Genomic DNA, 27,531 nt, shown 5'->3' on the forward strand with positions numbered 1-27,531 from the left:
TATTGTTAAACTGTCAATGGCACTTCCCATTAATAAAATCTACAGTTATGACATGTAATTGGTATCGGCCGATCCCACTCATGGATGATGAGTTGGTGGCATAAAACAAAACATCCCTAGTGTATACCACTACTCTCAGAGACTTAACCGTTAATTGAATAGATTTGATATATATAATCAATCCAACAAAACAATACACAGCAACACCATAACAATGCAATCCAATTCCAAAACCAAACCTGACCCAGCAACACTCAGAACTGCAATAAACAGAGCAATTGAGAGGAGACACAAACACGACACAGAACAAACCAAAAGTAGTGAAACAAAAATGTATATTATCAACAACAGTATCAATATTAGTTATAATTTCAGCATAACAGTGATTAAAAATCCCTCATTGACATTATCATTAGACATTTATAATAATAAAAAGAACAATAGTGTCACAGTTTGCATGTTCTCCCCGTGAATGCGTGGGTTCCCTCCGGGTACTCCGGCTTCCTCCCACTTCCAAAGACATGCACCTGGGGATAGGTTGATTGGCAACACTAAATTGGCCCTAGTGTGCGAATGTGAGTGTGAATGTTGTCTGTCTATCTGTTTGGCGACTTGTCCAGGGTGTACCCCGCCTTCCGCCCGATTGTAGCTGAGATAGGCGCCAGCGCCCCCCGCGACCCCGAAAGGGAATAAGCGGTAGAAAATGGATGGATGGATGGATGTCACAGTGGCTTACACTTGCATCGCATCTCATAAGCTTGACAACACACTGTGTCCAATGTTTTCACAAAGATAGAATAAGTCATATTTTTGGTTCGTTTAATAGTTAAAACAAATTTACATTATTGTAATCAGCTGATAAAACATTGTCCTTTACAATTATAAAAGCTGTTTAAAAAAAATGACTACTCTGCTAGCATGTCAGCACACTGGGGTAGATCCTGCTGAAATCCTATGTATTGAATGAATACAGAATTGTTTTGAATCGGAAAATTATCGTTTTTGAATTGAGAATCGCGTTGAATCGCAAAAAGCGATATATAATCGAATCGTGACCCCAAGAATCGATATTGAATCGAATCGTGGGACACCCAAAGATTCGCAGCCCTAATATATATATACTTGGGGTGCTCCGATATAATTTTTTCACTTCCGATACGATACCGATATTAGAGCCTTGAGTGTTGGCTGACAGCAATATTAATCCAATATGATAGCAGGAATCATAGTACAAACTTGTATTATTTTGTTTAGTGGGATGTTAGAACATGTTTAATCAGGTCTAATTAGTCAAACATAGAACAATGCATGGCATGGAAAACACTAACCTTGTGCCATAACACTACATACTTATATTATTTTGTAGTATGGAATGTTGGAAAAGTTTTGAACAAGTAAAATTACCAAGATAACAATGGTAGGTATAAAAAAACAAAACCTTATGATGGATTAATACTTTTGAATTTTTGCGACACCTAATGGTCAGAATAATTCATGAAATTAAAGGCATGGCACAGTAAGTTGAATGATGTGGACACATTTGTTACTGGTTACCTTTTAATAAGTTTCTACGTTGGAGACTTTGTACCTGAAAGTAATATGCAACTATAATAATATTATATTGACAAATGTGATGTTTTGGACAACATTATATAATTAAGGACACTTTTTACATATGTCTAGCTTGTGTGCGGGCTTCACGGTGGCAGAGGGGTTAGTGCGTCTGCCTCACAATACGAAGGTCCTGCAGTCCTGGGTTCAAATCCAGGCTCGGGATCTTTCTGTGTGGAGTTGGCATGTTCTCCCCGTGAATACGTGGGTTCCCTCCGGGTACTCCGGCTTCCTCCCACTTCCAAAGACATGCACCTGGGGATAGGTTGATTGGCAACACTAAATTGGCCCTAGTGTGTGAATGTTGTCTGTCTATCTGTGTTGGCCCTGCGATGAGGTGGCGACTTGTCCAGGGTGTACCCCGCCTTCCGCCCGATTGTAGCTGAGATAGGCGCCAGCGCCCCCCGCAACCCCGAAAGGGAGTAAGCGGTAGAAAATGGATGGATGGGATAGAACAATGCTTGGCATGGAAAACACTAACCTTGTGCCATAACACTACATACTAATATTATTTTGTAGTGTGGAATGTTGGAAAAGTTTTGAACAAGTAAAATTACCAAGATAACAATGGTAGGTATAAAAAAACAAAACCTTATGATAGATTAATACTTTTGAATTTTTGCGACACCTAATGGTCAGAATAATTCATGAAATTAAAGGCGATTCCCGCTTCTGCCATCCTAGTCACTGCCGTTGTGTCCTTGGGCAAGACACTTTACCCACGTGCTCCCAGCGCCACCCACACTGGTTTAAATGTAATTTAGATATTGGGTTTCACTATGTAAAGCGCTTTGAGTCACTAGAGAAAAGCGCTATATAAATATAATTCACGTCACGTAAGTTGAATGATGTGGACACATTTGTTACTGGTTACCTTTTAATAAGTTTCTACGTTGGAGACTTTGTACCTGAAAGTAATATGCAACTATAATAATATTATATTGACAAATGTGATGTTTTGGACAACATTATATAATTAAGGACACTTTTTACATATGTCTAGCTTGTGTGCTGTTATGTAGTTGCTGGCTCCTAGTAACATAGCTACTTCACTAAAATACAAGAACATCCTTATTGGAGGACATTTAGAGGTTAACTAAGTAAACATGCTACAGGACTGCTTGTATCGGACATTTTGGATGCAAGCCGATATCCAATTCCTGTTTTTTTTTCTGATAGCGGACTGATATTCGATATTAATATGGAATTGGGACATTACTGATTTATATGTAATTCCAATGCATTCCTAGTGCAATACCTTTCCATCAAGGGTGGTCCAAACAATGGTGGGAGCAGGGAAACCTCTGACATGGCAGGTCAGGTCCACCGTACTGTCAAAACTCTCCTCGATATCAGTACTTTTTGGTGGTACGATCTCCGGTGGGCCTGAACAGAAAAATAATAGAAAAACAAAACAAAGCTCAAACCCCAATGAAATGATGATACTGTATGTATTTCTGTATCGGGATCAGACATACCGTTCACGTTAACGCCGAGCGTCCCCATAGTTTCCAAGCCATCGATTTCCGGAACAGTTACCACGCATTGATACGTCCCTGCTGTATCAAAGGTGACGTCCTTCACTATCAGGTGGTGGCCCATTGACACGTGTTGGCCGTCCTGAAAAACACAACAAAGAGGGTTGAATATTTTTGTTTGTGAATACAAATATTTAAACACTAATAAAATAATCCATAAATGAAATAGATTAATAAAATAATAGTTCTAACAAAGTATTTAACAATGATAGTAAAATATATAGTGAAAATGACATGCATAAATAAACAAGTACAGTACAGCCGTCCCTCGCCACGTCATGCTCTGAATAGGCAGGTTGACTGTAATGCAGGTTTTTTGGGAGGTGCGGGTCTAATTTAAGCTTTTTTTAAGTATTTTAAATTAACTACAAATATTAATACGAGACTGGTATTGGCCTCTCGATGAGACCAAACCAATCAGCTCACTGTTCAGTATTGTGGCCACTGATTGGCTGAGCCTCAGGTAGCATTATATGGTAAATACTTGTATAGCGCTTTTCTACCTTCAAGGTACTCAAAGCGCTTTGAACGAACCATCCGAGCCACACCCCCTCCCCCTCATTACTATGTTGGATTAAAAGAGTGTAAAGGTGACTAAATGGTGTTATTTCATGTTTAGAGGGCTCTCGTGATGTTTAAAAAAATATTTAGAAGGTGGTAAACAGGTATTTATGCGCTAGCCATTTAAAAATCTTTAATTTAGAATGAATACTGTATTTTTCGGACTATAAGTCGCAGTTTTTTTCATATTTTGACCTAGGGTGCGACTTATATTCAGGAGCGATTTATGTGTGAAATTATTAACACATTACTGTAAAATATCAAATAGTATTACAGTATTTAGCTCAATCACGTAAGAGACTAGACGTATAAGATTTCATCTGATTTAGCAATCAGGAGTGACAGATTGTTTGGTAAACGTATAACATGTTCTATATGTTATAGTTATTTAAATGACTCTTACCATAATATGTTATGTTAACATACCAGGCACCTTTTCAGTTGGTTATTTATGCGTCATATAACGTACACTTATTCAGCCTGTTCACTATTCTTTATTTATTTTAAATTGCCTTTCCAATGTCTATTCTTGGTGTTGGGTTTTATCAAATAAATTTCCCCTAAAAATGCGACTTATACTCCAGTGCGACTTATATATGTTTATTTCCTTCTTTATGATGCATTTCCGGCAGGTGCGACTTATACTACGGAGCGACTAATATTCCCAAAAATTCGGTAATTCCCATTTCACAATTAAAAAGCAATTAACAGCGAAAAAAAGGGTTTACTGTTCAACAAAATACATCAATGAAATATGTATAGACAATAGTTTCAACAATATATGCAATCATACTAAAACTGGCGTATTGTTAAAATAATATAAAAACTAACAAACAACGGGAAAAAATAAACACCGAACTCAAACCCCCCAAAAATATAATTTATTGTATAGTTAAAATAGTGTATCAAAATATATATATTAGATAGAAATAGAAGAGTGTTTGAAATAAAGAACTAAGACTTTTGACTGCAGTCACATCAAGCTTTTTTTCACCAGTCTGCTATCGTAAACTAGGTGTGGATGCAGCGTTGGCTCAAAAACATAGGACAAGCTTATTGATAAAAGTCTAGTGAAGCGAATTAGTGAATTATATTTATATAGCGCTTTTCTCTAGTGACTCAAAGCGCTTTACATAGTGAAACCCAATATCTCAGTTACATTTAAACCAGTGTGGGTGGCACTGGGAGCAGGTGGGTAAAGTGTCTTGCCCAAGGACACAACGGCATTGACTAGGATGGCGGGAGCGGGAATCAAACCTGCAACCCTCAAGTTGCTGGCACGGCCGCTCAACCAACCAAGCTAAACCGTCTAGATATATCAACGGTCTAATGGGACAAAATTAGATGAATAAAGAACAACATTTTAAAATAATTACTTAAATCTGTTATTATTTATAATTCTAATTACATATATACCGTAAATGTGTTAATACATATGTAAATTGATGTAATTTTAAATTACATTTAAATAATTAAATTGAGTATTTCACCTTTTAGGTAATTATTGGTTTAATTATTTAATTATTTGATAAATGATTAGTTTTTTCATGTTTTTATTGAACATGTGTGTCAGCACCTTATGAATTAGTTCTATTTGTCAAAGTCAACCTTCAAAGTCAGTGGGCAGATCCTAACACCTGATTGGTTACCACTTTCAATTAAAATGAAATCAAGTACTTCCACATAATTTGCAAGGTCTAAAATATCTACCACCAACTCACAGAAATGTATATCCTTCCTAGCCTACTTAGACTTCCAAAAAGTTCAAGCCTTCAGACCAAAGCAATTATTGGACCAGATTTAACGTTGATGGGGGAGTTTGACACATAAAATGAATTTATGAAACCTGATTTACAGGTTTCATGAAATAACTAAAATAAATCAAGAAATACAAATTTAAATTGTTAAATAATTAATTAAATAATAAAATAATTAAATACATCATTTAATCATGAAATAATGCATTAAATTGTGAAAAAGTTAAATCATAAAATAATAAAATACATCACTTAATCATGAAATAATACATTAAATTGTGAAATAAATCAAATCGTGAACTTATTCAATAATCCATCCATCATCCATCCATCATCTTCCGCTTATCCGAGGTCGGGTTGCGGGGGCAGCAGCCTAAGCAGGGAAGCCCAGACTTCCCTCTCCACAGCCACTTTGTCTAGCTCTTCCCGGGGATCCCGAGGCGTTCCCAGGCCAGCCGGGAGACATAGTCTTCCCAACGTGTCCTGGGTCTCACCCGTGGCCTCCTACCGGTTGGACGTGCCCTAAACACCTCCCTAGGGAGGCGTTCGGGTGGCATCCTGACCAGATGCCTGAGCCACATCATCTGGCTCCTCTCGATGTGGAGGAGCAGCGGCTTTACTTTGAGTTCCTCCCGGATGGCAGAGCTTCTCACCCTATCTCTAAGGGAGAGCCCCGCCACACGGCGGAGGAAACTCATTTCGGCCACTTGTACCCTTGATCTTATCCTTTCGGTCTTGACCCAAAGCTCATGACCATAGGTGAGGATGGGAACGTAGTTCGACCGGTAAATTGAGAGCTTTGCCTTCCGGCTAAGCTCCTTCTTCACCACAACGGATCGATACAACGTCCGCATTACTGAAGACGCCGCACCGATCCGCCTGTCGATCTCACGATCCACTCTTCCCTCACTCGTGAACAAGACGCCTAGGTACTTGAACTCCTCCACTTGGGGCACGGTAATAATCAATAATAAAAATAATAATATAATCAATAATGTAATGAAATAATCAACTAAAACAACAAATAGTTAAATAAACATAAAATAAGGGAACTCAATAATTTCATGATTTAATAGTTAATTATATCATGAAATAATGAAATTAATAAATAATTAAATATTAAAATTATGTATTAAAATTAAATTATTAAATAAAAGTACTTTTACAATAAATAAATCAATGATATGTTGAATAACACTTGTATGTATTTAACCCCAATTATAAATAACTATGCACATTTAAGTAAGTTATTTAAAGATTTATGTATTTATTTGATTTTGTCCAAATTTGTCCTCCCCTAGTCCTCCTTTTATGTTATTACTCGTCTGAAAAAGACATTTGTGGACAATTGTGCGAATGCAGGACCTTGAACCAGGCCGTGTTTGTCAGCAGGGAAGACAAGGCATTGCAGGTGGCCGTCAGCTCCTCCCCATGATCTATCTCCACGGGGCCCGCGGGCGCCACCACGGCAGGGTCCAGGTCTGCGGCAGACATGTTCAACCAAGAGCGTTACAATTGTGTTGATAGGAACGTTCAGGTCACATACAGGAATGTGTGGAGCAGGCGTACAGTCAACAAAGATGCTGGTCGTCCCCGAGAGCTCCTCGTACGTGTCTGTGTCCAAAGAGACGCACTCGTAGTCGCCACTGTTGAGACGCGTCACGTTTGCTATCACATACGTGTTAGATTCCAGCGGGTATTCCTCCTAGGAAAGGTACAAAGGTCATTAGAGTACTTCCTGTATTTAGTGGTTAATTTATTAAGCACACAATATTGAAGGCCTACTGAAATGAGATTTTCTTATTCAAACGGGGATAGCAGGTCCATTCTATGTGTCATACTTGATCATTTCGCAATATTGCCATATTTTTGCTGAAAGGATTTAGTAGAGAACATCGACGATAAAGTTCGCAAATTTTGGGGCTGATAAAAAAGCCTTGCCTTTACCGGAAGTCGCAGACGATGACGTCACAAGGGTGAGGGCTCCTCACGTCCTCACATTGTTTATAATGGGAGCCTCCAGCGGCAAGAGCTATTCGGACTGAGAAAACGACAATTTCCCCATTAGTTTGAGCGAGGATGAAAGATTCGTGGATGATGATATTGATAGCAAAGGACTAGAAAAAAAAAAAAAGTACAAAAAAAAAAAAGGCGATTGCATTGTGACGGAATCAGATGTTTTTAGACACATTTACTAGGATAATTCTGGGAAATCCCTTATCTTTCTATTGTGTTGCTAGTGTTTTAGTGAGATTAAATAGTACCTGATAGTCGGAGGGGTGTGTCTTGACGGAAGTCTCTGAGGGAAGTCGACAGCAACTGCATGGACGGCGCAAGCTCAGCTAATCTCCGGTAAGAGGCGACTTTTTACCACAATTTTCTCACCGAAATTTGCCGGTTGACAAGTAGTCGGGAACCATGTTCGCTTGACCGCTCTGATCCATAGTAAAGCTTCACCTCCGGGAATTTTAAACAAGGAAACACTATGTTTGTGTGGCTGAAGGCTAAAGCTTCCCACCTCCATCTTTCTACTTTGACTTCTCCATTATTATTTGAACAAATTGCAAAAGATTCAGCAACACAGATGTCCAGAATACTGTTTAATTGCGCGATGAAAAGAGACGACTTTTAGCCGCAAATGGAGCTGCGTTAATATGTCCCCTCAACCCGGACGTCATCATTCCGCGACGTTTTCAACAAGAAACTCCACGGGAAATATAAAATTGTAATTTAGTAAACTAAACCGGCCGTATTGGCATGTGTTGCAATGTTAATATTTCATCATTGATATATAAACTATCAGACTGCGTGGTCGGTAGTAGTGGCTTTCAGTAGGCCTTTAAGTACAGTTGTTTATATAATATAAATCTCAGAGGGGCTAAACAACCATTTTATTACGTTGTCTTTTTGACATTTGAGATGACTGATTTAATAAACTTCAAAAAATAAAACAATATATTTTAAACAGATGGTTAGAAACAATGAGCAATTTCTGATGGACAGACGTCGGTCAAAGTCTGCCAATAAACTACAAAGTCTTCTGAATTTAATCAATTCATATATTTGCAAATGTAAAATACAAAGGCAGTACTTAACACCATTAGATATGTGAAAAAAGTTTTACTCTGCAGCCTATTCGTAAAAGATGAGAGGAAAATAAATAGATTACTTGCGGATTATCTGTTATATAGGCACAGTATAATCCAGTAAACATTCATCCCTCGTTTACTACTGTTAATTGGCTCCAGGCATGACCGCAACCAAAACGTTTCCGCGAAGTAGGAATCATTATTTCTAGATTAAGGATTCTCATAGCCAGAGCATAAAAAATATGTTTATGACCTTCTAAATCTTTTCAACATCATGAGAGCCCTCAAGACATGACACCCTTTAGTCACCTTTACACTCTTTTAATCCAATGCAGTAATGCTGACTGAGGCTGAGCCAATCAGTGGCCACGATACAGAAAGGAGCGTATAATTGGATTGGTCTCATCTAGTGGTCAATACTACTGAGCTATTGATATTTGCAGTTTATTTCGTTATTTTATACTTAAATATGCTCAAATTACTATAAACTATTTCGAACATGTTTGCAGTTTTAACATGATACATCACATATTAAATGGGATTCCGGGTTGGGGAGGAGACCCTGCCCCAAGTGGAGGAGTTCAAGTACCTAGGAGTCTTGTTCACGAGTGAGGGAAGAGTGGATCGTGAGATCGACAGGCGGATCGGTGCGGCGTCTTCAGTAATGCGGACGTTGTACCGATCCGTTGTGGTGAAGAAGGAGCTGAGCCGGAAGGCAAAGCTCTCAATTTACCGGTCGATCTACATTCCCATCCTCACCTATGGTCATGAGCTTTGGGTCATGACCGAAAGGATAAGATCACGGGTACGAAATGAGTTTCCTCCGCCGTGTGGCGGGGCTCTCCCTTAGAGATAGGGTGAGAAGCTCTGCCATCCGGGAGGAACTCAAAGTAAAGCCGCTGCTCCTTCACATCGAGAGGAGCCAGATGAGGTGGTTCGGGCATCTGGTCAGGATGCCACCCGAACGCCTCCCTAGGGAGGTGTTTAGGGCACGTCCAACCGGTAGGAGGCCCCGGGGAAGACCCAGGACACGTTGGGAAGACTATGTCTCCCGGCTGGCCTGGGAACGCCTCGGGATCCCCCGGGAAGAGCTAGACGAAGTGGCTGGGGAGAGGGAAGTCTGGGTTTCCCTGCTTAGGCTGTTGCCCCCGCGACCCGACCTCGGATAAGCGGAAGATGATGGATGATGGATGGACATCACATATTTTCCATTACTCTTTACAAGATGCCTGAAAAAGAGTAGGAAAAAGCTAAATTTATTTACCCCTTACCCCTTTTTTACTTCATAGCAGTTACTTACACATATGTTCACTCCCTGTTTTCAATTTCTAGCACAATGACTGACATCAATGATTTCTAAATACTTTAAAATAAATACGTTTTTAATTTAGTTGTTATTACGTGTATTTATTTTAAATTTGAATTACATTTTAATTTGAGAATTTTGACATGTGGAGCTTAAGTATTTTTACATTTTAAAACATCATATTAAGTAATGTGTATGAAAGATACATTTTAATATTAAAATAACTAGTTTAATTACAATGAAAAATATCAAAAAATTGTATTCCATATAATACTACAGTTTGATAAAATTCCCATTCCATCCCATTTCAATAAGAGTCTCAAAGCTGCTGAATAACTCTTGTTTATTTTTATTTATTTATAATGATTGCAGATGTTTAACAACATAATAATATTATTTTATATAAAATTATTTTGTTTCACTTACACAGATACCGTGAGATGTCATAGCTGATTTTACCAAAATAAATCGTATCAGCAAAACGGCGTAATAACTCGGCATGGTAAGAAATTGTTAGTAAGTATGTAAACGAGCCTTACTCCTTGGTGCTTGATGGTGAATATTGAAGAAGGCATATTCCCGTCGCCTTGGCAACGCAACTCAATGGAGTCCCCCTCCTTAATTTTGCCCTTTGGTGACTGCACCCACACTTGGACTGCAGTGGACGGGTCTGAAATGACAATGATGAGATGAAGGCTTAATATCTGTATTAGAATAGACGCTAGATGAAAGGTGTGTGTGTGTGTGTCTCACAGTAGACGGTGATGTTAATGGTGTTGGTCTCGGTCATTCTGGTCCCTCCTGGGACAAGGTAGGTGACCTCGCAGTAGAAGTGAGCATTTTTGTCCTCCTTGGTCACCTTCATGCTCAGCTCGCTCCTCACCGAGAACAGACCGCTGGACTCAGTGGTGATGCTGGGCACCACCTTCATCACTGGGCCGCACACAAACGTACAATAAGAGACGGCACGTGGAACATGTGACGCGGTTTTGGTTTTTCTCACCGTCATCGGCTCCTCTTAGTGGAGCGTTGTTTCGGTACCACGTGATGTTTGGCTTGGGGAAGCCATTTTTTACCTCGCATATGCCAATCTGGAAAAGAACATTTGTATAAATATTTGAGCAATTTTAACTAGTATTTCTTGAATTGATTAATCTATTGATTATTGTAGTTTTAATTTGTTTTTTTGTAGTGCAGTTTAGTGTAGTAGTATAACTATTTTTAGGAAGACATTCCCCCAAAGTACACCAACAATTTTCTTGTATATAGAAACTTTAAGGGCTTCACGGTGGAAAAGGGGTTAGTGCGTCTGCCTCACAATACGAAGGTCCTGCAGTCCGGGGTTCAAATCCAGGCTCGGGATCTTTCTGTGTGGAGTTTGCATGTTCTCCCCGTGAGTGCGTGCGTTCCCTCCAGGTACTCCAGCTTCCTCCCACTTCTAAAGACATGCACCTGGGGATAGGTTGATTGGCAACACTAAATTGGCCCTAGTGTGTGAATGTGAGTGTGAATGTTGTCTGTCATCTGCGATGAGGTGGCGACTTGTCCAGGGTGTACCCCGCCTTCCGCCCGATTGTAGCTGAGATAGGCGCCAGCGCCCCCCCGCGAGCCCGAAAGGGAATAAGCGGTAGAAAATGGATGGATGGATAGAAACTTTAAATGCATGTCGTTTGGTTAGGGATACAAAAGACAATTCTCCCGTCCAAAGGTCAAAACTGAGCTGATAATAATTTTGGAGTTCCTAGGTGATATGCTTTACATTAGTGTATGCGATATTGTAATTTGTTCCGTAAGTAAGCATGGCAGGACCTAGCAACTACCACATAACCGCGTAGATACAACAGAAAAACCTAGTATCTCAAGGGACCAATCGGAGCTTCTTTGTCAGTCGCCTTAATGTCTTTAATGAGACATTTGCACGAACACAACCTGATTATGTGATATTATGGCACGAGGGGATATTTGGAAGATTGGCCCAGGAGGTTGCAAGCACCTTCATTAAATGTATTGTTCTTGATTCTTCCCCTTGCATACTCTTTTGGGCAGATAACTGTGGAGGTCAAAATAAAAACTGGACGCTGTACACGGCTCTTGCCCAATGTGCAAACGCAGAATGGGGCCCACCTGAGATTGTGATAAAATATCTGGAGAAAGGGCACACGTTCATGAGAGCAGATTCAATCCATGGCTCAATCGGCAAGAAAATGAAAGCTCAAGAAAACATCTATACGTTTGATGCCGTGTGTTTGAAAATAACTATGTTTTCCTCTCAATAGTCTCATGCACCCAATATTGTCATTAAAATACCGTACAATGGCTTTTCAAACATCTGCCTAATTATTGCCTTTAACATGAATATACGCCCTGGCTACAACTGGAGCATTTCTGGTAAGCTCTTTTTGTACCTTGGATAAGTCATCGTAAATGGAGATCCCCTCCTGGAAGCCTTCTATAGTCGGGGAGTCTGGTTTTTCTGTGCGACATTAAAGAAGTGCATCAGGAACGTAAGAATAATAAATGTTTTAATCGTCACAAACCGGCGCAAAGATCGTGTCGCTTACCAAACACTAAGAGCTTGGTACGTCCCTCGCCGACCCCGTCAGTCAGGCTCTTGATGAGGCAGATGAACTCCAGCTGGTCTCTCACTTGCACGTCCGCGATGGTCAACACCACTTCGCCTGTGGCTGCGGTGACGTTGACGGTGATGCGGTCCGTGAACGGCGTGCCTCGCTCCACTGCCTTCGTGGTGGCGTCCTCATAATAGATCTTCTGCTTCTCACCTAGCCTCGACACCTGCATAAATCACACTGCTTGGTTTCTACATATACACAAGCTCAAAGTTGGATTGACCCTTGACCTCATCACAAACTATAGTGTTGCACAATGTAAACTATTTATCATATTAATAGAGATTTTAATAATGTTATATTGCGATAATGCATGTGGATGACACATTCTAAGCTGTGCCACACATATTTGACGGCAACAAGCTAACGACATCGTTTTCAACGCAATGTGGCGAACTAGCGGCTAACGTCCCTCCACAGAAGGAGTCACTTATCCTTGTCTGCATGGCGGCAAAAAAACTGTTTCTTGCAAGTAGCATTATTACTGAAGGATGAGAAATTGCTCGACATGCTACACTAAACACCCTAGGACAGGGGTGTCCAAACTTTTTCCACAGAGGGCCGCACACGGAAAAATTTAACCATGCGGGGGCCATTTTGATATTTTTCATTTTCAAACTATAACAAAATATATGGATTTGTTTTTAATCCATAGCTCCATAGCATAGTTGGTAGAGTGGCCGTGCAGGTTCGATTCCCGCTTGTGCCATCCTAGTTACTGCCGTTGTGTCCTTGGGCAAGACACTTTACCCACCTGCTCCCAGTGCCACCCACACTGGTTTAAATGTAACTTAGATATTGGGTTTCACTATGTAAAGCGCTTTGAGTCACTTGAGAAAAGCGCTATATAAATATGATTCACTTCACTTCACCTTAGGGCTCCTGTGGAGCATAGAGCGTCTCAGTCACTAAAATGTTAAAAAAAAGTCAAATTATTATTATTTTTTTATTTATTTAGTACTTACAGTAAATCTCTATATCAACTTGAGGTTGATATAAAGTAAAACAATTAAGGTTTTATGCCTTTAATGTCAAAGACAACTTAGTTTTTTATAGTAAAACTGAAATATGCAGTATTTAGATGGATAGTACTTTATTGATTCCTTCAGGAGAGTTCCTTTATTTAGCAATTAAAGCCCTCAAAGATCAATAATGCAGGACACCATTGATTATAGTTATTTAATATTTTTGAGTAATTACAGTGAAAAGTTTAATAAAATCCTACTAAATATATTTGAGATCCGAAAGGTTCCCCACTCATAAAGTGATGCATTTTTATTAGTTGTTTTTTTTTTTACTTTTAACACTTGAATTTCAAGATCAACTTCCTATATATCTGTCGATTTCAAGTTTGAACTATTATTTTGTTTGTTTTATGCTCTTTTATCAAAACTTTAATGTTTTTATATGGCAACCACACAACATATGCATTATTTTTTTCCACATAAAACATTTTAAAGTGATAATTTTTAAGTAATAATCCATTATAACATAGATTTTTTTTGTCCTTTTTTTTCGAGCAATGGGGGAAAAAAACGAAAACAAAGACAAAAATTAAAAAAAACTGCCTGCATGGCAGTTTTGTGTCAACATTGCCACTTTTTCTCATTAGATTTCACCTCATTCCACTTTTTTTAAATGTTTTTTTATTTATTTTTGCAATACTATCAATTTTGCAATTTTTGCAGAATGTGTGGCGGGCCGGTAAACGATTAGCTGCGGGCAGCAAATGGCCCCTGCCCTAGGAGGATACAATTAACCGATAAGCTAGCGCTCTTAAATGTAAACAAAGGTGGGCGGTTTGACACAAATATCAACAGTATAGTATAAGTATATGGTCAATATTACTGTGATTAGATCTACACTTCTTACTAACACAAAATCGTATTTTTCCGTCTTTTTTGTTATTGTTTACAAACTCAGGAAGTAAGTCCCTGGACACATTAGGACTTTAAGGGCAAAAACCAAAGGATTTAAATCAGAGCCAATAATAGTTTTTGCCCAAGTTTAGATATTTAGCACTATTGACTTTATTTTGCTCAAAATATTGTTTGTAATAATAATGAAATCATTTAAATATTTAATTTATATTGTTACACTGCCATCCTGTGTTTTTGTCCGATTATAATTGTGATCAAAAATTCAATGATGTGCAAAATAATCTGGATTCTACCTTTAAAAACTAGTCAAATGCACCTATTTATTTAAAGATTGTCAACCACTGGAAGAGAGATTTGCATACTGTATGTAGTTTTCTTGTCCATCTAGTCAAGCCATTAGGGCTGTGCAAAATAATCAATTTTCATATGAGTCACAATTCTTATTGATTTCGAATCTAAATCGATTTAAAGCTTTCAAAAATCAATTTAAAAAAAAAAAAAGTAAATGATACATGGGTTGTACTTGTATAGCGCTTTTCTACCTACAAGGTACTCAAAGCGCTTTGACACTACTTCCACATTTACCCATTCACACACACATTCACACACTGATGGCGGGAGCTGCCATGCAAGGCGCTAACCAGCACCCATCAGGACATATTTAAAAAACTTTTTTTTATATAATTTATATACCGAATAATATAGTGATAATATAAGAATCTATAAAACTATATTAGAATCGGTTTTACTTCAAAATTTGGTTGAAATGAAAAGTGATTCTGAACTGATTTGTCATCCTAAGAATCGTCATGCAATTGTTGTAACATTCCTGATAAGAATATTTGATAAGAATAATAAATGTCAATTTAAACTAAAAATATGCACAAATGGAGAAAAATTATGTCAAAAATCCTTTATTATTTCAATTTTGTCTTATGTCGCTGGCAAATTTTAGAAGAAGCGGTTTTGGGATTTAGGGCTTCACGGTGGCAGAGGGGTTAGTGCGTCTGCCTCACAATACGAAGGTCCTGCAGTCCTGGGTTCAAATCCAGGCTCGGGATCTTTCTGTGTGGAGTTTGCATGTTCTCCCCGTGAATGCGTGGGTTCCCTCCGGGTACTCCGGCTTCCTCCCACTTCCAAAGACATGCACCTGGGGATAGGTTGATTGGCAACACTAAATTGGCCCTAGTGTGTGAATGTTGTCTGTCTATCTGTGTTGGCCCTGCGATGAGGTGGCGACTTGTCCAGGGTGTACCCCGCCTTCCGCACGATTGTAGCTGAGATAGGCGCCAGCGCCCCCCGCGACCCCGGAAGGGAATAAGCGGTAGAAAATGGATGGATGGATATTGGGATTTAAACAACCGCTTATGTCGACGCCTGTCAGTTGCACTCACTCTTTGTCCCCTTTTTTAAAAAAAAAAAAATCTAAACTGTACACTGTTTTTTTTTTGTGTTTTTTTTGTTTTTTTAAAACTACATCATCGGTGTCCAAAGTGCGGCCCGCAGCTAATTGTTTAGTGGCCCACCACACATTCTGGAAATGCTATTGCAAAAATAAATAAAACAACCCTAAAAAAAGTAGAATGGGGTGAAATCTAACGGGGAAAAGTTGCAATGTTGACACAAAGCTGCCATGTTTGTTTTTCTTTTGTCTTTTCTTTATTTTGCTCTTATTGCCAATGGTAAAAAGAAAATAAAGTTTTTTTTTTTTATATAATGAATTATTGACCTATTTAAGGCTCAAATTATTTCAAATATTTCACTTTATAATGTTTTATGTGGAAAATATTATGTGCATACATTGTGTGGTTGCCATATAAAAACAGTGTTTTCTTTGACAAAAGAGCCTAAAACCAACAAAATAATAGTTCAAACGTAAAATCGACAGATACATCTAAAATTGATCTCGTAACTTAAGTGTTGAAAGTAAAACAAATAATAATAAAAATGTGTCACTTTATGAGTGGGGGACCTTTTGGATCCCAAAGATATTTAGTGGGATTTTATTTATATTTTCACTGATTACTCAGAAATAATAATACATTTAAATCAATGGTGTCCTGCTTTATTGATCTTTTTAAGGCTCCAATTACTTCAGATCAAACATTGCTTTCTAAATGTTTTGGGCAATGGGGGAAATACTGCATATTTCAGTTTTACTATAAAAAACAAAGTGGTCTTTGACTGAAAAGGCATAAAACCTTTTTTTTTTTTTTTTTACTTTATATCAACCTGAAGTTGATATAGAGATTTACTCTAAGCATTACATAAAAAATTAAAATAATAATTTGACTTATTTTCAACATGTTAATGACGGAGACACTCTATGGACCCTGGGAGTCCCAAAGGTAAAAACAAAAGAATCCATATACAGTGGTCCAAAAAAGTATTTAGTCAGCCACCGATTGTGCAAGTTCTCCCACTTAAAATGATGACAGAGGTCTGTAATTTTCATCATAGGTACACTTCAACTGTGAGAGACAGAATGTGGGGGGAAAAACCCCAGGAATTCACATTGTAGGAATTTTAAAGAATTTATTTGTAAATTATTGTGGAAAATAAGTATCTGGTCAACCATTCAAAGCTCTCATTGATGGAAGGAGGTTTTGGCTCAAAATCTCACGATACATGGCCCCATTCATTCTTTCCTTAACACGTTGTATCAATCGTCCTGTCCCCTTAGCAGAAAAACAGCCCTAAAGCATGATGTTTCCACACCCATGCTTCACAGTAGGTGTGGTGTTCTTGGGATGCAACTCAGTAATCTTCTTCCTCCAAACACGACAAGTTGAATTTATACCAAAAAGTTCTATTTTGGTTTCATCTGACCACATGACATTCTCCCAATCCTCTGCTGTATCATCCATGTATCCATTTTGGTATAAACTCAACTCGTCAGGGGGACCTGGTGAATGACCTGCAGAGAGCTGGGACCAAAGTAACAAAGGTTGCCATCAGTAACACACTACGTCGACAGGGAATCAAATCCTGCAGTGCCAGATGTGTCCCCTGTTTAAGCCAGTGCATGTCCAAGCCTGTCTGAAGTTTGCCAGACAGCACATGGGAGAATGTCATGTGGTCAGATGAAACCAAAACAAAACTTTTTGGTATAAACTCAACACGTTGTGTTTGGAGGAAGAAGAATTCTGAGTTGCATCCCAAGAACACTATACCTACTGTGAAGCATGGGGGTGGAAACATCATGCTTAGGGGCTGTTTTTCTGCTAAGGGGACAGGACAATTGATCCGTGTTAAGGAAAGAACGAATGGGGCCATGTATCGTGAGATTTTGAGCCGAAACCTCCTTCCATCAGTGAGAGCTTTGAATGGTTGACCAAATACTTATTTTCCACCATAATTTACAAATAAATTATTTAAAATTCCTACAATGTGAATTCCTGGATTTTTTTCTTCACATTCTGTCTCTCACAGATGAAGTGTACCTATGATGAAAATTACAGACCTCTGTCATCATTTTAAATTGCACAATCGGTGGCTGACTAAATACTTTTTTGCCCCACTGTATTTTGTTATGGTTTGAAAATGAAAAATATCAAAATGGCCCCTGCATGTTTTAATTTTTTTGTGTGTGGCAAAAGTTTGGACACCCCTGAACTACATGAAACTGCTTATATTCCACTGGTTTCAGCGTCTTTAATGAGCAAGTTAGGACACCCCCAGTATGAGTTGCACGGGGGAGGTGCGGCACAACTCACATAGAACCACTGGATGGAGACGCCCCCGATGCCGTCGTCCGAGCTGAACATGCAGACGATCTGAGCTGTGTCTCCTCTGTAGACCTCCACCCTGTCCTCCATGTTCACCTCCACCAGCGCCCATGCTGAGAGACACACACAACACGATATGTCGACAAATGGTTGATATCATAGGTGAAACATCGCAAAGCACTTGTGCACGGACACCAAAAAAAAGTTGCTATGACAAGAATGAGTGCCGCCCATGTCCGCATGAATGTGATGCATTCCTGTGTGTCACCCTCTCTGGCAGGAAGAAAGGCTCAATTTACAGGCCGCATAGTGCAGCCACTGTTCCTTCACCGACGGCCTCTGAGGGAAGACTGGTTTTCCCCGACGTGACTCATCCTTTAAAAGTGAACGACAAACCCCCGATTTGTCGACAGATGCCAGCGAGAGGCGTAGCCAAACCAGGTCAGATTTAGAGAATTTGGGTTAATTTGGAAATGTCCGTGTGGTCCGTTGTCATAGACTACCTTAAAAAAGTCTAATTATAGCCAGAGCATTTTTCTTTTACATAAATCACAACACAAAGTGCAGGAAATGTAAAACTATTTATCACAACTTCATTTTCTTTACTTTAATAATTGCATGATAACGTAGGAAGGGAAACATAGCTTTTTTTGGCTCACATGGTAATTTTTTATGTTTGCTGATGATACAACTATCCTTTGTTCTGGAAAATCTTTTAATGAACTTTTGGTAAAAATAGAACAAGAAATGACAGTGTTTAAAAACTGGTTTGATATGAATAAATTATCACTTAATATTGCTAAAACTAAATTTATGATATTTGGTACCAAAACTGAGGTATCTAAGGAAGTAAATATTAAAATAAATGGAGATAAAATTGAGCGTGTCTTTGATACTAAGTTTTTGGGAGTTATAATTGATTATAAATTATCATGGAGACAACATGTAAATTATATAAAAACAAAAATATCAAAAACACTCGGTGTTTTGTATAAAACTAAAGAATTACTTAATTATAATTATTTGTTAACAATTTATTATACTTTGATACTTCCATACATGACATACTGTGTAGAACTCTGGGGAACCACTTTTAAAACCATAACTAATGATATTGTTTTGCTGCAAAAAAAAAGCTGTACGGCTAATAAACAAATCAGGATATTATGACCATACCCATCCATTATTTGTTAAATCAAAACTTATGAAATTTCAAGATATTGTTTATTATAAAATAACACAGATGATGTTCAAAGCAAAAATAAATACTCTTCCAGAAGGAATTCAAAAATACTTCTCTCTACAGACCAGCAAATACAATCTAAGAGATGAATCTAAGTTTATTTTACCAAAAGCAAGACTAGTGGTTAAACGTAGATGTTTATCTGTTCTCGGTGTTAATTTGTGAAATTCTGTTGGTAAAGAATTAAAAATGAGTGACTCAGTATTTAATTTCAAAAAGAACATGTCACAATGTATTTTAAAAAGTTATGTGAACTAGAAATTTATGTTTGTTTGGTTAAATGTTGTATTTAAAAGGTATGTATGTTTATCTATTTACAGAAAAGTGTATGTGTGTAGGTACATATTTTTGTATTATTTGTTGGGGGGCAGCCTGAATGTGGATGCTGAATGACTATATTTCTTTTTGTGTTGCAGAATTATTAGAAAAGGTTACTTAATTGAATGTAAAAAATTTATGTTGGGCATATAAGCTTTTTTGCTTCTGCCTGTTTCAGTCATGTTATTCATTTTGAATCGTGATCTATGTTTGAATATGTTTTTGTTAGACTGAAAATAAACTGAAACTGAACTGAACTGAACTGAATTAACAAGTACGACGGCATAGCTCGGTTGGTAGAGTGGCCGTGCCAGCAACTTGAGGGTTGCAGGTTCGATTCCCGCTTGTGCCGTCCTAGTTACTGCCGTTGTGTCCTTGGGCAAGACACTTTACCCACCTGCTCCCAGTGCCACCCACACCGGTTTAAATGTAACGTAGATATTGGGTGTCATTATGTAAAGCGCTTTGAGTCACTTGAGAAAAGCGCTATATAAATATAATTCACTTCGCAACACAACCAATCTGCATAACGGTAAGGAGCAAACTGCTCAGTCAGCACTCTTTTTTACATAAAAAAATAGGAGTTAAAATGCATTAAAACAGGGGTGCCTTTTACGTCAATTGCTGGGCTGGGCGATATGGCCTTTTTTTAATATCTCGATATTTTTTGGCCATATCGCGATAAACAATATATATCTCGATATTTTGCCTTAGCCTTGAATTAACACTTGATACGTATACCGTATTTCCTTGAATAGCCGCCAGGCATATAGTATGCACCTGCCTTGAATTAAAACTCGCTTTCCAAAATAATTTGCGTATCCTCAGTATTACCGCCTGGTCAAACTCGTGACGTCACCAGTGACACTTCCCCTGTCATCATTTTCAAAATGGAGGAGGCTGATTTCAATACCGCTTATTTGAAATCGCATAAAGGGAAGAAGATTAAGAGTAGAATTTAAGGTCCAAGCTTACATCACACTCAAATTTTTACTGCATACCTTTGGTAAGTGCCGGAGTGAGAAGAGGTTTTAAAATAATTAGCGCATGCTTACTTTTACCGCATGCCTTTGGCAAGCGCAGGAGTGAGAAGAGGTTTTAAATTAATTAGTGCCCCGGTGGCAATTCAAGGAAATACGGTAATCACAGCAGTATGATGATCCTACGTGTCTACATTAAAACATTTTTGTTCATACTGCATTGATAGATACGGTACTCATTTTAAACTTTCATGCAGAGAAGGAAATCACAACTAAGTCATTTAACCAAAACTGTATTTATTAAAGCAGGTGACTTTTCAAATGATGCTACATAGGGGCGGTATAGCTCGGTTGGTAGAGTGGCCGTGCCAGCAACTTGAGGGTTGCAGGTTCGATTCCCGCTTCCGCCATCCTAGTCACTGCCGTTGTGTCCTTGGGCAAGACACTTTACCCACCTGCTCCCAGTGCCACCCACACTGGTTTAAATGTAACGTAGATATTGGGTGTCATTATGTAAAGCGCTTTGAGTCACTTGAGAAAAGCGCTATATAAATATAATTCCCTTAGCAACACAACCAATCTGCATAACGGTAAGGAGCAAACTGCTCAGTCAGCACTTTTTTTTACATAAAAAAATAGGAGTTAAAATGCATTAAAACAGGGGTGCCTTTTACGTCAATTGCTGGGCTGGGCGATATGGCCTTTTTTTAATATCTCGATATTTTTTGGCCATATCGCGATAAACAATATATATCTCAATATTTTGCCTTAGCCTTGAATTAACACTTGATACGTATACCTTATTTCCTTGAATAGCCGCCAGGCATATAGTATGCACCTGCCTTGAATTACTGCCGGGTAAAACTCGCTTTCCAAAATAATTTGCGTATGGTCAATATTACCGCCTGGTCAAACTCGTGACGTCACGAGTGACACTTCCCCTGTCATCATTTTCAAAATGGAGTAGGCTGATTTCAATACCGCTTATTTGAAATCGCATAAAGGGAAGAAGATTAAGAGTAGAATTTAAGTTCCAAGCTTACATCACACTCAATTTTTTACTGCATTCCTTTGGTAAGTGCCGGAGTGAGAAGAGGTTTTAAAATAATTAACGCATGCTTACTTTTACCGCATGCCTTTGGTAAGCGCAGGAGTGAGAAGAGGTTTTAAATTAATTAGTGCCCCGGTGGCAATTCAAGGAAATACGGTAATCACAGCAGTATGATGATCCTACGTGTCTACATTAAAACATTTTTGTTCATACTGCATTGATAGATACGGTACTCATTTTAAACTTTCATGCAGGGAAGGAAATCACAACTAAGTCATTTGACCAAAACTGTATTTATTAAAGCAGGTGACTTTTCAAATGATGCTACATAGGGGCGGTATAGCTCGGTTGGTAAAGTGGCCGTGCCAGCAACTTAAGGGTTGCAGGTTCGATTCCCGCTTCCGCCATCCTAGTCACTGCCGTTGTGTCCTTGGGCAAGACACTTTACCCACCTGCTCCCAGTGCCACCCACACTGGTTTAAATGTAACTTAGATATTGGGTTTCACTATGTAAAGCGCTTTGAGTCACTAGAGAAAAAGCGCTATATAAATATAATTCACTTCGCTTCACATATTAGCTGTAATGCTACTTTTGGTAGCCCTGCGATGAGGTGGCAACTTGTCCAGGGTGTACACCGCCCTCCGCCTGAATGCAGCTGAGATAGGCTCCAGCGACCCCGAACGTGACAAACGGTAGAAAATGGATGGATGGATACTTTTGGTAGAAATGCTTGTGCCCCACACTTGACAAATTAAAGTTGTCTGTTCGACATCTTCCCTCTTGAAGCCGAACGATGGACCCCCCTGCTGTTTTTCTTGGGAATTAATTATTTCTTTATTTGTTACCAGATTTAGCACCTTCTTTCTCTCTATTGCCATTCGCACGGCTTCGCTAGCATCACAGCTAACGTTACCCATGCTGCTACCTCTCTGCTTCGCGAGGGCGTATACGTATGTGACGTATGATGTGACAGTTTGTGACGTATGTAGGAAGGAGCGCTTACTGTCTGTGACAAGGAGACACAAGAAGGAGTGGGAAGAGTCTGTAGTGTAATGCCCGCAGCTAAAAGCAACTGCAAGAGAACGTATACTCGAATATCACGATATAGTCATTTTCTATATCGCACAGAGACACACCCGTGATATATTGCGTGTATCGATATATCGCCCAGCCCTACTACCAGTCGATCATGGAGGGTGTGTCAGTCGATCGCCAGCCAGGCATTAAAAAAATAGACCTAAAAGTTAACGATCAACACTTGTTTGAAATTCACGGCACCCGAGGGTGTTGTGAGATGATGCTCGCTGCTGCCAGATAATTATTAAGAAAAAAAGACCGACAGGAAGGCTAGAAACACTTTTTATTTCAACAGACTCTTGCACCGTACCTGCATGTCAAAACTCTAAAAACTACACAGTTCCTGTCTTCACAATAATAGAAATGCTCAGTCTTTCACAAGTAAGGATGGGGCGAGAGTACACCCCTTTGTCCACAACTGCGTGAGCCAATAGTCAAACAGTTTAAGAACAACGTTTCTCAAAGTGCAATTGCAAGAAATGTAGGGATTTCAACATCTACGGTTCATAATATCATCAAAAGGTTAAGAAAATCTGGAGAAATCACTCCACGTTGAATGACCGTGACCTTCGATCCCTTAGACGGCACTGTATCAAAAACCGACATCAATCTCTAAAGGATATCACCACATGGGCTCAGGAATACTGTCACTTAATACAGTTTGTCGCTACAACTGTGTGTAAGTTAAAGCTCTACTATGCAAAGCAAACGCCATTTATCAACAACATCCAGAAACGCCGCTGGCTTCTCTGGGCCCGAGATCATCTAAGATGGACTGATGCATAGTGAAAAAAGTGTTCTGTGGTCTGACGAGTTCACATTTCAAAATGTTTTCGGAAATATTCGACATCGTATCATCCGGAACAAAGGGGAAGCTAACCATCCGGACTGTTATCGACGCAAAGTTCAAAAGTCAGCATCTGTGATGGTATGGGGGTGCATTAGTGCCCAAAGCATGGGTAACTTACACATCTGTGAAGCCACCATTAATGCTGAAATGTACATACAGGTTTTGGAACAACATATGCTGCCATCTAAGCGCCGTCTTTTTAATGGACGCCCCTGCTTATTTCAGCAAGACAATGCCAAGCCACATTCAGCACGTGTTACAACAGCGTGGCTTCATCAAAAAAGGTGCGGGTACTTTCCTGGCCCGCCTGCAGTCCAGACCTGTCTCCCATCGAAAATGTGTGGCGCATTATGAAGCGTAAAATACGACAGCGGAGACCCCGGACTGTTGAACGACTGAAGCTCTACATCAGGGGTGCCCATTACGTCGATCGCGAGCTACCAGTCGACCGCGGGGGGTGTGTCAGTCGATCTCGAGCCAGGCTTTTTAAAAAAATAGACCTAAAAATGAGTGATCATCAATCTTCACCAAGACGTCACTTAAATGACATTCACGGTACCGGAGGGTCTTGTGAGATGACGCTGGCTGCTGCAAGATCATTATTATGAAAATATGACCGAGAGGAAGGCGAGAAACACTTTTTATTTCAACAGACTCTCGCGCCGTACCTTCCGTCAAAACTCTAAAGGCCGACTGCACATTTCCTATCTTCACAATAAAAGCCCTGCTTCATGCTGCCTGCGCTAACTAAATACAGAGTCTCGGAAAACTGGCGTGCACAAGCGATCCCTCAGAAAGCTGGCGTGCACATCACTTGTGCAAGCCAGCTTTCCGAGACTCTTATTTTGTTAGCGCAGGCAGCATGAAGCAGGGCTTTTATTGTGAAGATAGGAAATGTGCATTCGGCCTTTAGAGTTTTGACGGAAGGGACGGGGCGAAAGTCTGTTGAAATAAAAAGTGTTTCTCGCCTTCCTCTCTGTCATTTTTTCATAATAATGAACTGGCAGCAGCCAGCGTCATCTCACAAGACCCTCGGGTGCCGTGAATGTCAATCAAGCAAGCTACGGAATTTGCCGCCAATGTTTTTCTTGTAAAGTGTATGGAAGCTGGATGAATTAGATGCCAAAAACCAACCACTTTCATGTGGTATTGTACAGAAAGGACAACTTTTTTTCTCCTCCATTTGAAAATGTGGGCATTATCATCATTACTGTCTGATTCCAATTAATGCAAGTCATCAGAATCAGGTAATACACCAACTTATATTCTTGTCTTCGTGAAAGAAAGACATCTATATGTGTTACACATGCTTGTATTATCATTAAACACATTTAACTTGTTTACAAAAATATCTCTTTCATAAATAAATAAATATAAATGATATATCTAAATGAGGTAGATCCCCTCGAGTTGGTCAATTGAAAAGTAGCTCGCCTGCAGAAAAAGTGTGGGCACCTCTGCTCTACATAAAACAAGAATGGGAAAATTCCACTTTGAAAGCTTCAACAATTAGTTTCCTCAGTTCCCAAACATTTATTGAGTGTTGTTAAAAGAAAAGGTGATGTAACACAGTGGTGAACATGCTCTTTCCTAACTACTTTGGCACATGTTGCAGCCATGAAATTCTAAGTTAATTAATATTTGCTAAAAAAAAAAAAGTTTATTAGTTTGAACATCTAATATGTTGTCTTTGTAGTGCATTCAATTGAATATGGGTTGAAAAGGATTTGCAAATCATTATATTCTGTTTATATTTACATTAACACAATTTCCCAACTCATATGGAAACAGGGTTTGTATATGAATGAGGTAGATCCCCTCGACTTGGTCAATTGAAAAGTAGCTCGCCTGCAGAAAACGTGAGGGCACCCCTGCATTAAAAGAAATCCATCTGTCGTCATGTGTTTAATTATAATTGTGAACGATCAAAATTGCAAAAAAAACTGCAATTCCCCTTTATCACTACGTTAAACACTTCTGTTAAACAACAGAATAAGAATCATAATTAAACATTGTTATCATTATGATTATATTACTATTATTGCATCTCAAGGGAATTAAGTCTCACCGTGTCTTTAAAAGTTAGTGACTTCTCTGTTTCTAACATTAATTAAGGGTCTTAGGAACTCACCTCAGTTATGGGCAATGAGATGCAAAAGTGAAACTTATACATAACTTTCTTATTTATTATATATTTACCTTTCGTCTATCACTTCATCCTTGTTTCTAAAGGCTGGTGCTATGTGTGACAGCTTAAAGGGGATTTTGTATGACATCCTCATGATAAGTGGCTGTTATAAAGAACGTTTAAAAAATAATTACATAAACAGTCTGATATTATGAGAAAAACTGCATTTAGAAATCAATAAAATGTGCTAAAACAAAGACAAAAACAATTGTAATATTGTCGGAATGTTATTAGCATTTTAGCTGATTGATAATACGTGGCAGATTTTTAGAGAAAAAGAGTTGCAATAAAGTTTGTCTGCGAATGTTGAAATGTATGTTAAAATTACGACTTTTATCTTATAATTGTGTGATTTTCTACACTACAAAAACAAAACTGTCTGAAACTTTGACTTTTTATACAACATTTTTCTCATCATAACTACATTTTTATTGAGCTTGTCAAATTTAATGTTTTAATGTGGATTAATTTGATGTTAACTTAAATAAAAATGTTAACACAAATGAATTTCAGAACATAATACCGCATAAACACTACAAAAGAGAGTCCACATATCCATCCATCCATCCATCCATTTTCTACCGCTTATTCCCTTTTTGGGGTCGCGGGGGGCGCTGGCGCCTATCTCAGCTACAATCGGGCGGAAGGCGGGGTACACCCTGGACAAGTCGCCACCTGATCGCAGGGCCAACACAGATAGACAGACAACATTCACACACTAGGGACCATTAAATATGCATAAAAGTTTCTTAACATGAACATCATATAAATTATAAAGTAATACAGTAAACATGATAAGTGCATACATGTTGCTTTTTTTATTTAGTCTTTCTGAAAATGCAAAATGTAACACAAATAATATAGTTTTAATCGTAACTAATTCAAATGAACCTTCAACCCTGTGATAAATCTACTTAAAACTTTTGTTTGAAAGCAATACTTTGTTTTACTGTTTTTTTTTGGGTGGCTTCCCATATATATATTTTTAAATATTTAAAGAAAAATACACTATAAAAATAACAATATTACTATAAAAATATTTAATTCCAAATAAGTTTTATAATGAATGAGGAAAGATTGGTGTGTAATTTATGACAGAAGCCGAGGCGACCTCCAATGTGTTTGTTCACTTGTGGCTGCACTTGCTGAGACCAAGGTTCTGTTTAGAAAGCAGACCTTCATCAATGCCATTTAAAAAAAAAAATACTGTTAAAATGTACGAATAAAAAATATTAAAAGACAGAACATGCAACAGAGACAAAGACCTCCAGTTATGGGTATTGTGTAAAATCGAACTACAGTTTATTGAAAGTAGTAACCTGGTGCATGTTAAACACAGCATGTAAACAAGCTATTAGTAATCGCTGACCCATGCAAAATAAATAAATAAGCTCTGCTTCTTCCTATCCCTTTTCGGACATGTTGAATTACTTCAATATAACACAGTTGATCATGTTTGAAATAAACTACACCGACTTTCCATTACAATAGTCTGGCTCTGAAGTGGCATAAACAATAAACGCTATGACAGCACAGCCCCCCTCCCTCCATTATTTCCCCCCACCTGCATGTCGCTCTGCTGTGTGTTACCGTTTAGTCCCTCTAATGGAGCTGCCCGCCTGCGCTCCCGTTGAAGAAATCCAATTTAGACTCTCCATTGTAGACATTTCCTGCCCATTAGCTATGGCAGGACAAAAGCTGACTCAATCATTTGGTGATTTAACCC

The 27,531-nt window shown here is 38.7% G+C and overlaps 2 protein-coding genes across 5 annotated transcripts in view; one reads left to right on the forward strand and one right to left on the reverse strand.

Annotated features, from left to right (window-relative positions):
• The window catches only part of mcamb (melanoma cell adhesion molecule b), a 126,132-nt gene that overhangs the window by 23,034 nt on the left and 75,567 nt on the right, over window positions 1–27,531 (reverse strand). For 3 of the 4 annotated variants that reach the window (XM_061878668.1, XM_061878667.1, XM_061878665.1), the window contains exons 2-11: window positions 18,086–18,210; window positions 12,424–12,655; window positions 12,268–12,335; window positions 10,866–10,953; window positions 10,616–10,795; window positions 10,402–10,532; window positions 7,037–7,172; window positions 6,833–6,948; window positions 3,090–3,231; window positions 2,870–2,997 (exon numbers count right to left, since the gene is read on the reverse strand). In XM_061878668.1, coding sequence (XP_061734652.1) covers window positions 2,870–2,997; window positions 3,090–3,231; window positions 6,833–6,948; window positions 7,037–7,172; window positions 10,402–10,532; window positions 10,616–10,795; window positions 10,866–10,953; window positions 12,268–12,335; window positions 12,424–12,655; window positions 18,086–18,210 — 1,346 coding nt within the window. Of the gene's footprint in view, window positions 1–2,869; window positions 2,998–3,089; window positions 3,232–6,832; window positions 6,949–7,036; window positions 7,173–10,401; window positions 10,533–10,615; window positions 10,796–10,865; window positions 10,954–12,267; window positions 12,336–12,423; window positions 12,656–18,085; window positions 18,211–18,312; window positions 18,426–27,531 lie in introns of those variants that run through there. The other variant, XM_061878666.1, reaches the window with a different exon arrangement.
• Window positions 18,377–27,531, forward strand: part of rnf26 (ring finger protein 26) — a 145,369-nt gene continuing 136,214 nt past the window's right edge. The window contains exon 1 of the mRNA XM_061878671.1: window positions 18,377–18,538. The gene's annotated coding sequence lies outside the window, so the exon portion shown is untranslated. The remainder of the gene's footprint in view (window positions 18,539–27,531) is intronic.

This window comes from Nerophis ophidion, linkage group LG18 (assembly GCF_033978795.1).
Source record: "Nerophis ophidion isolate RoL-2023_Sa linkage group LG18, RoL_Noph_v1.0, whole genome shotgun sequence".
NCBI classification, from domain to species: domain Eukaryota; kingdom Metazoa; phylum Chordata; class Actinopteri; order Syngnathiformes; family Syngnathidae; genus Nerophis; species Nerophis ophidion.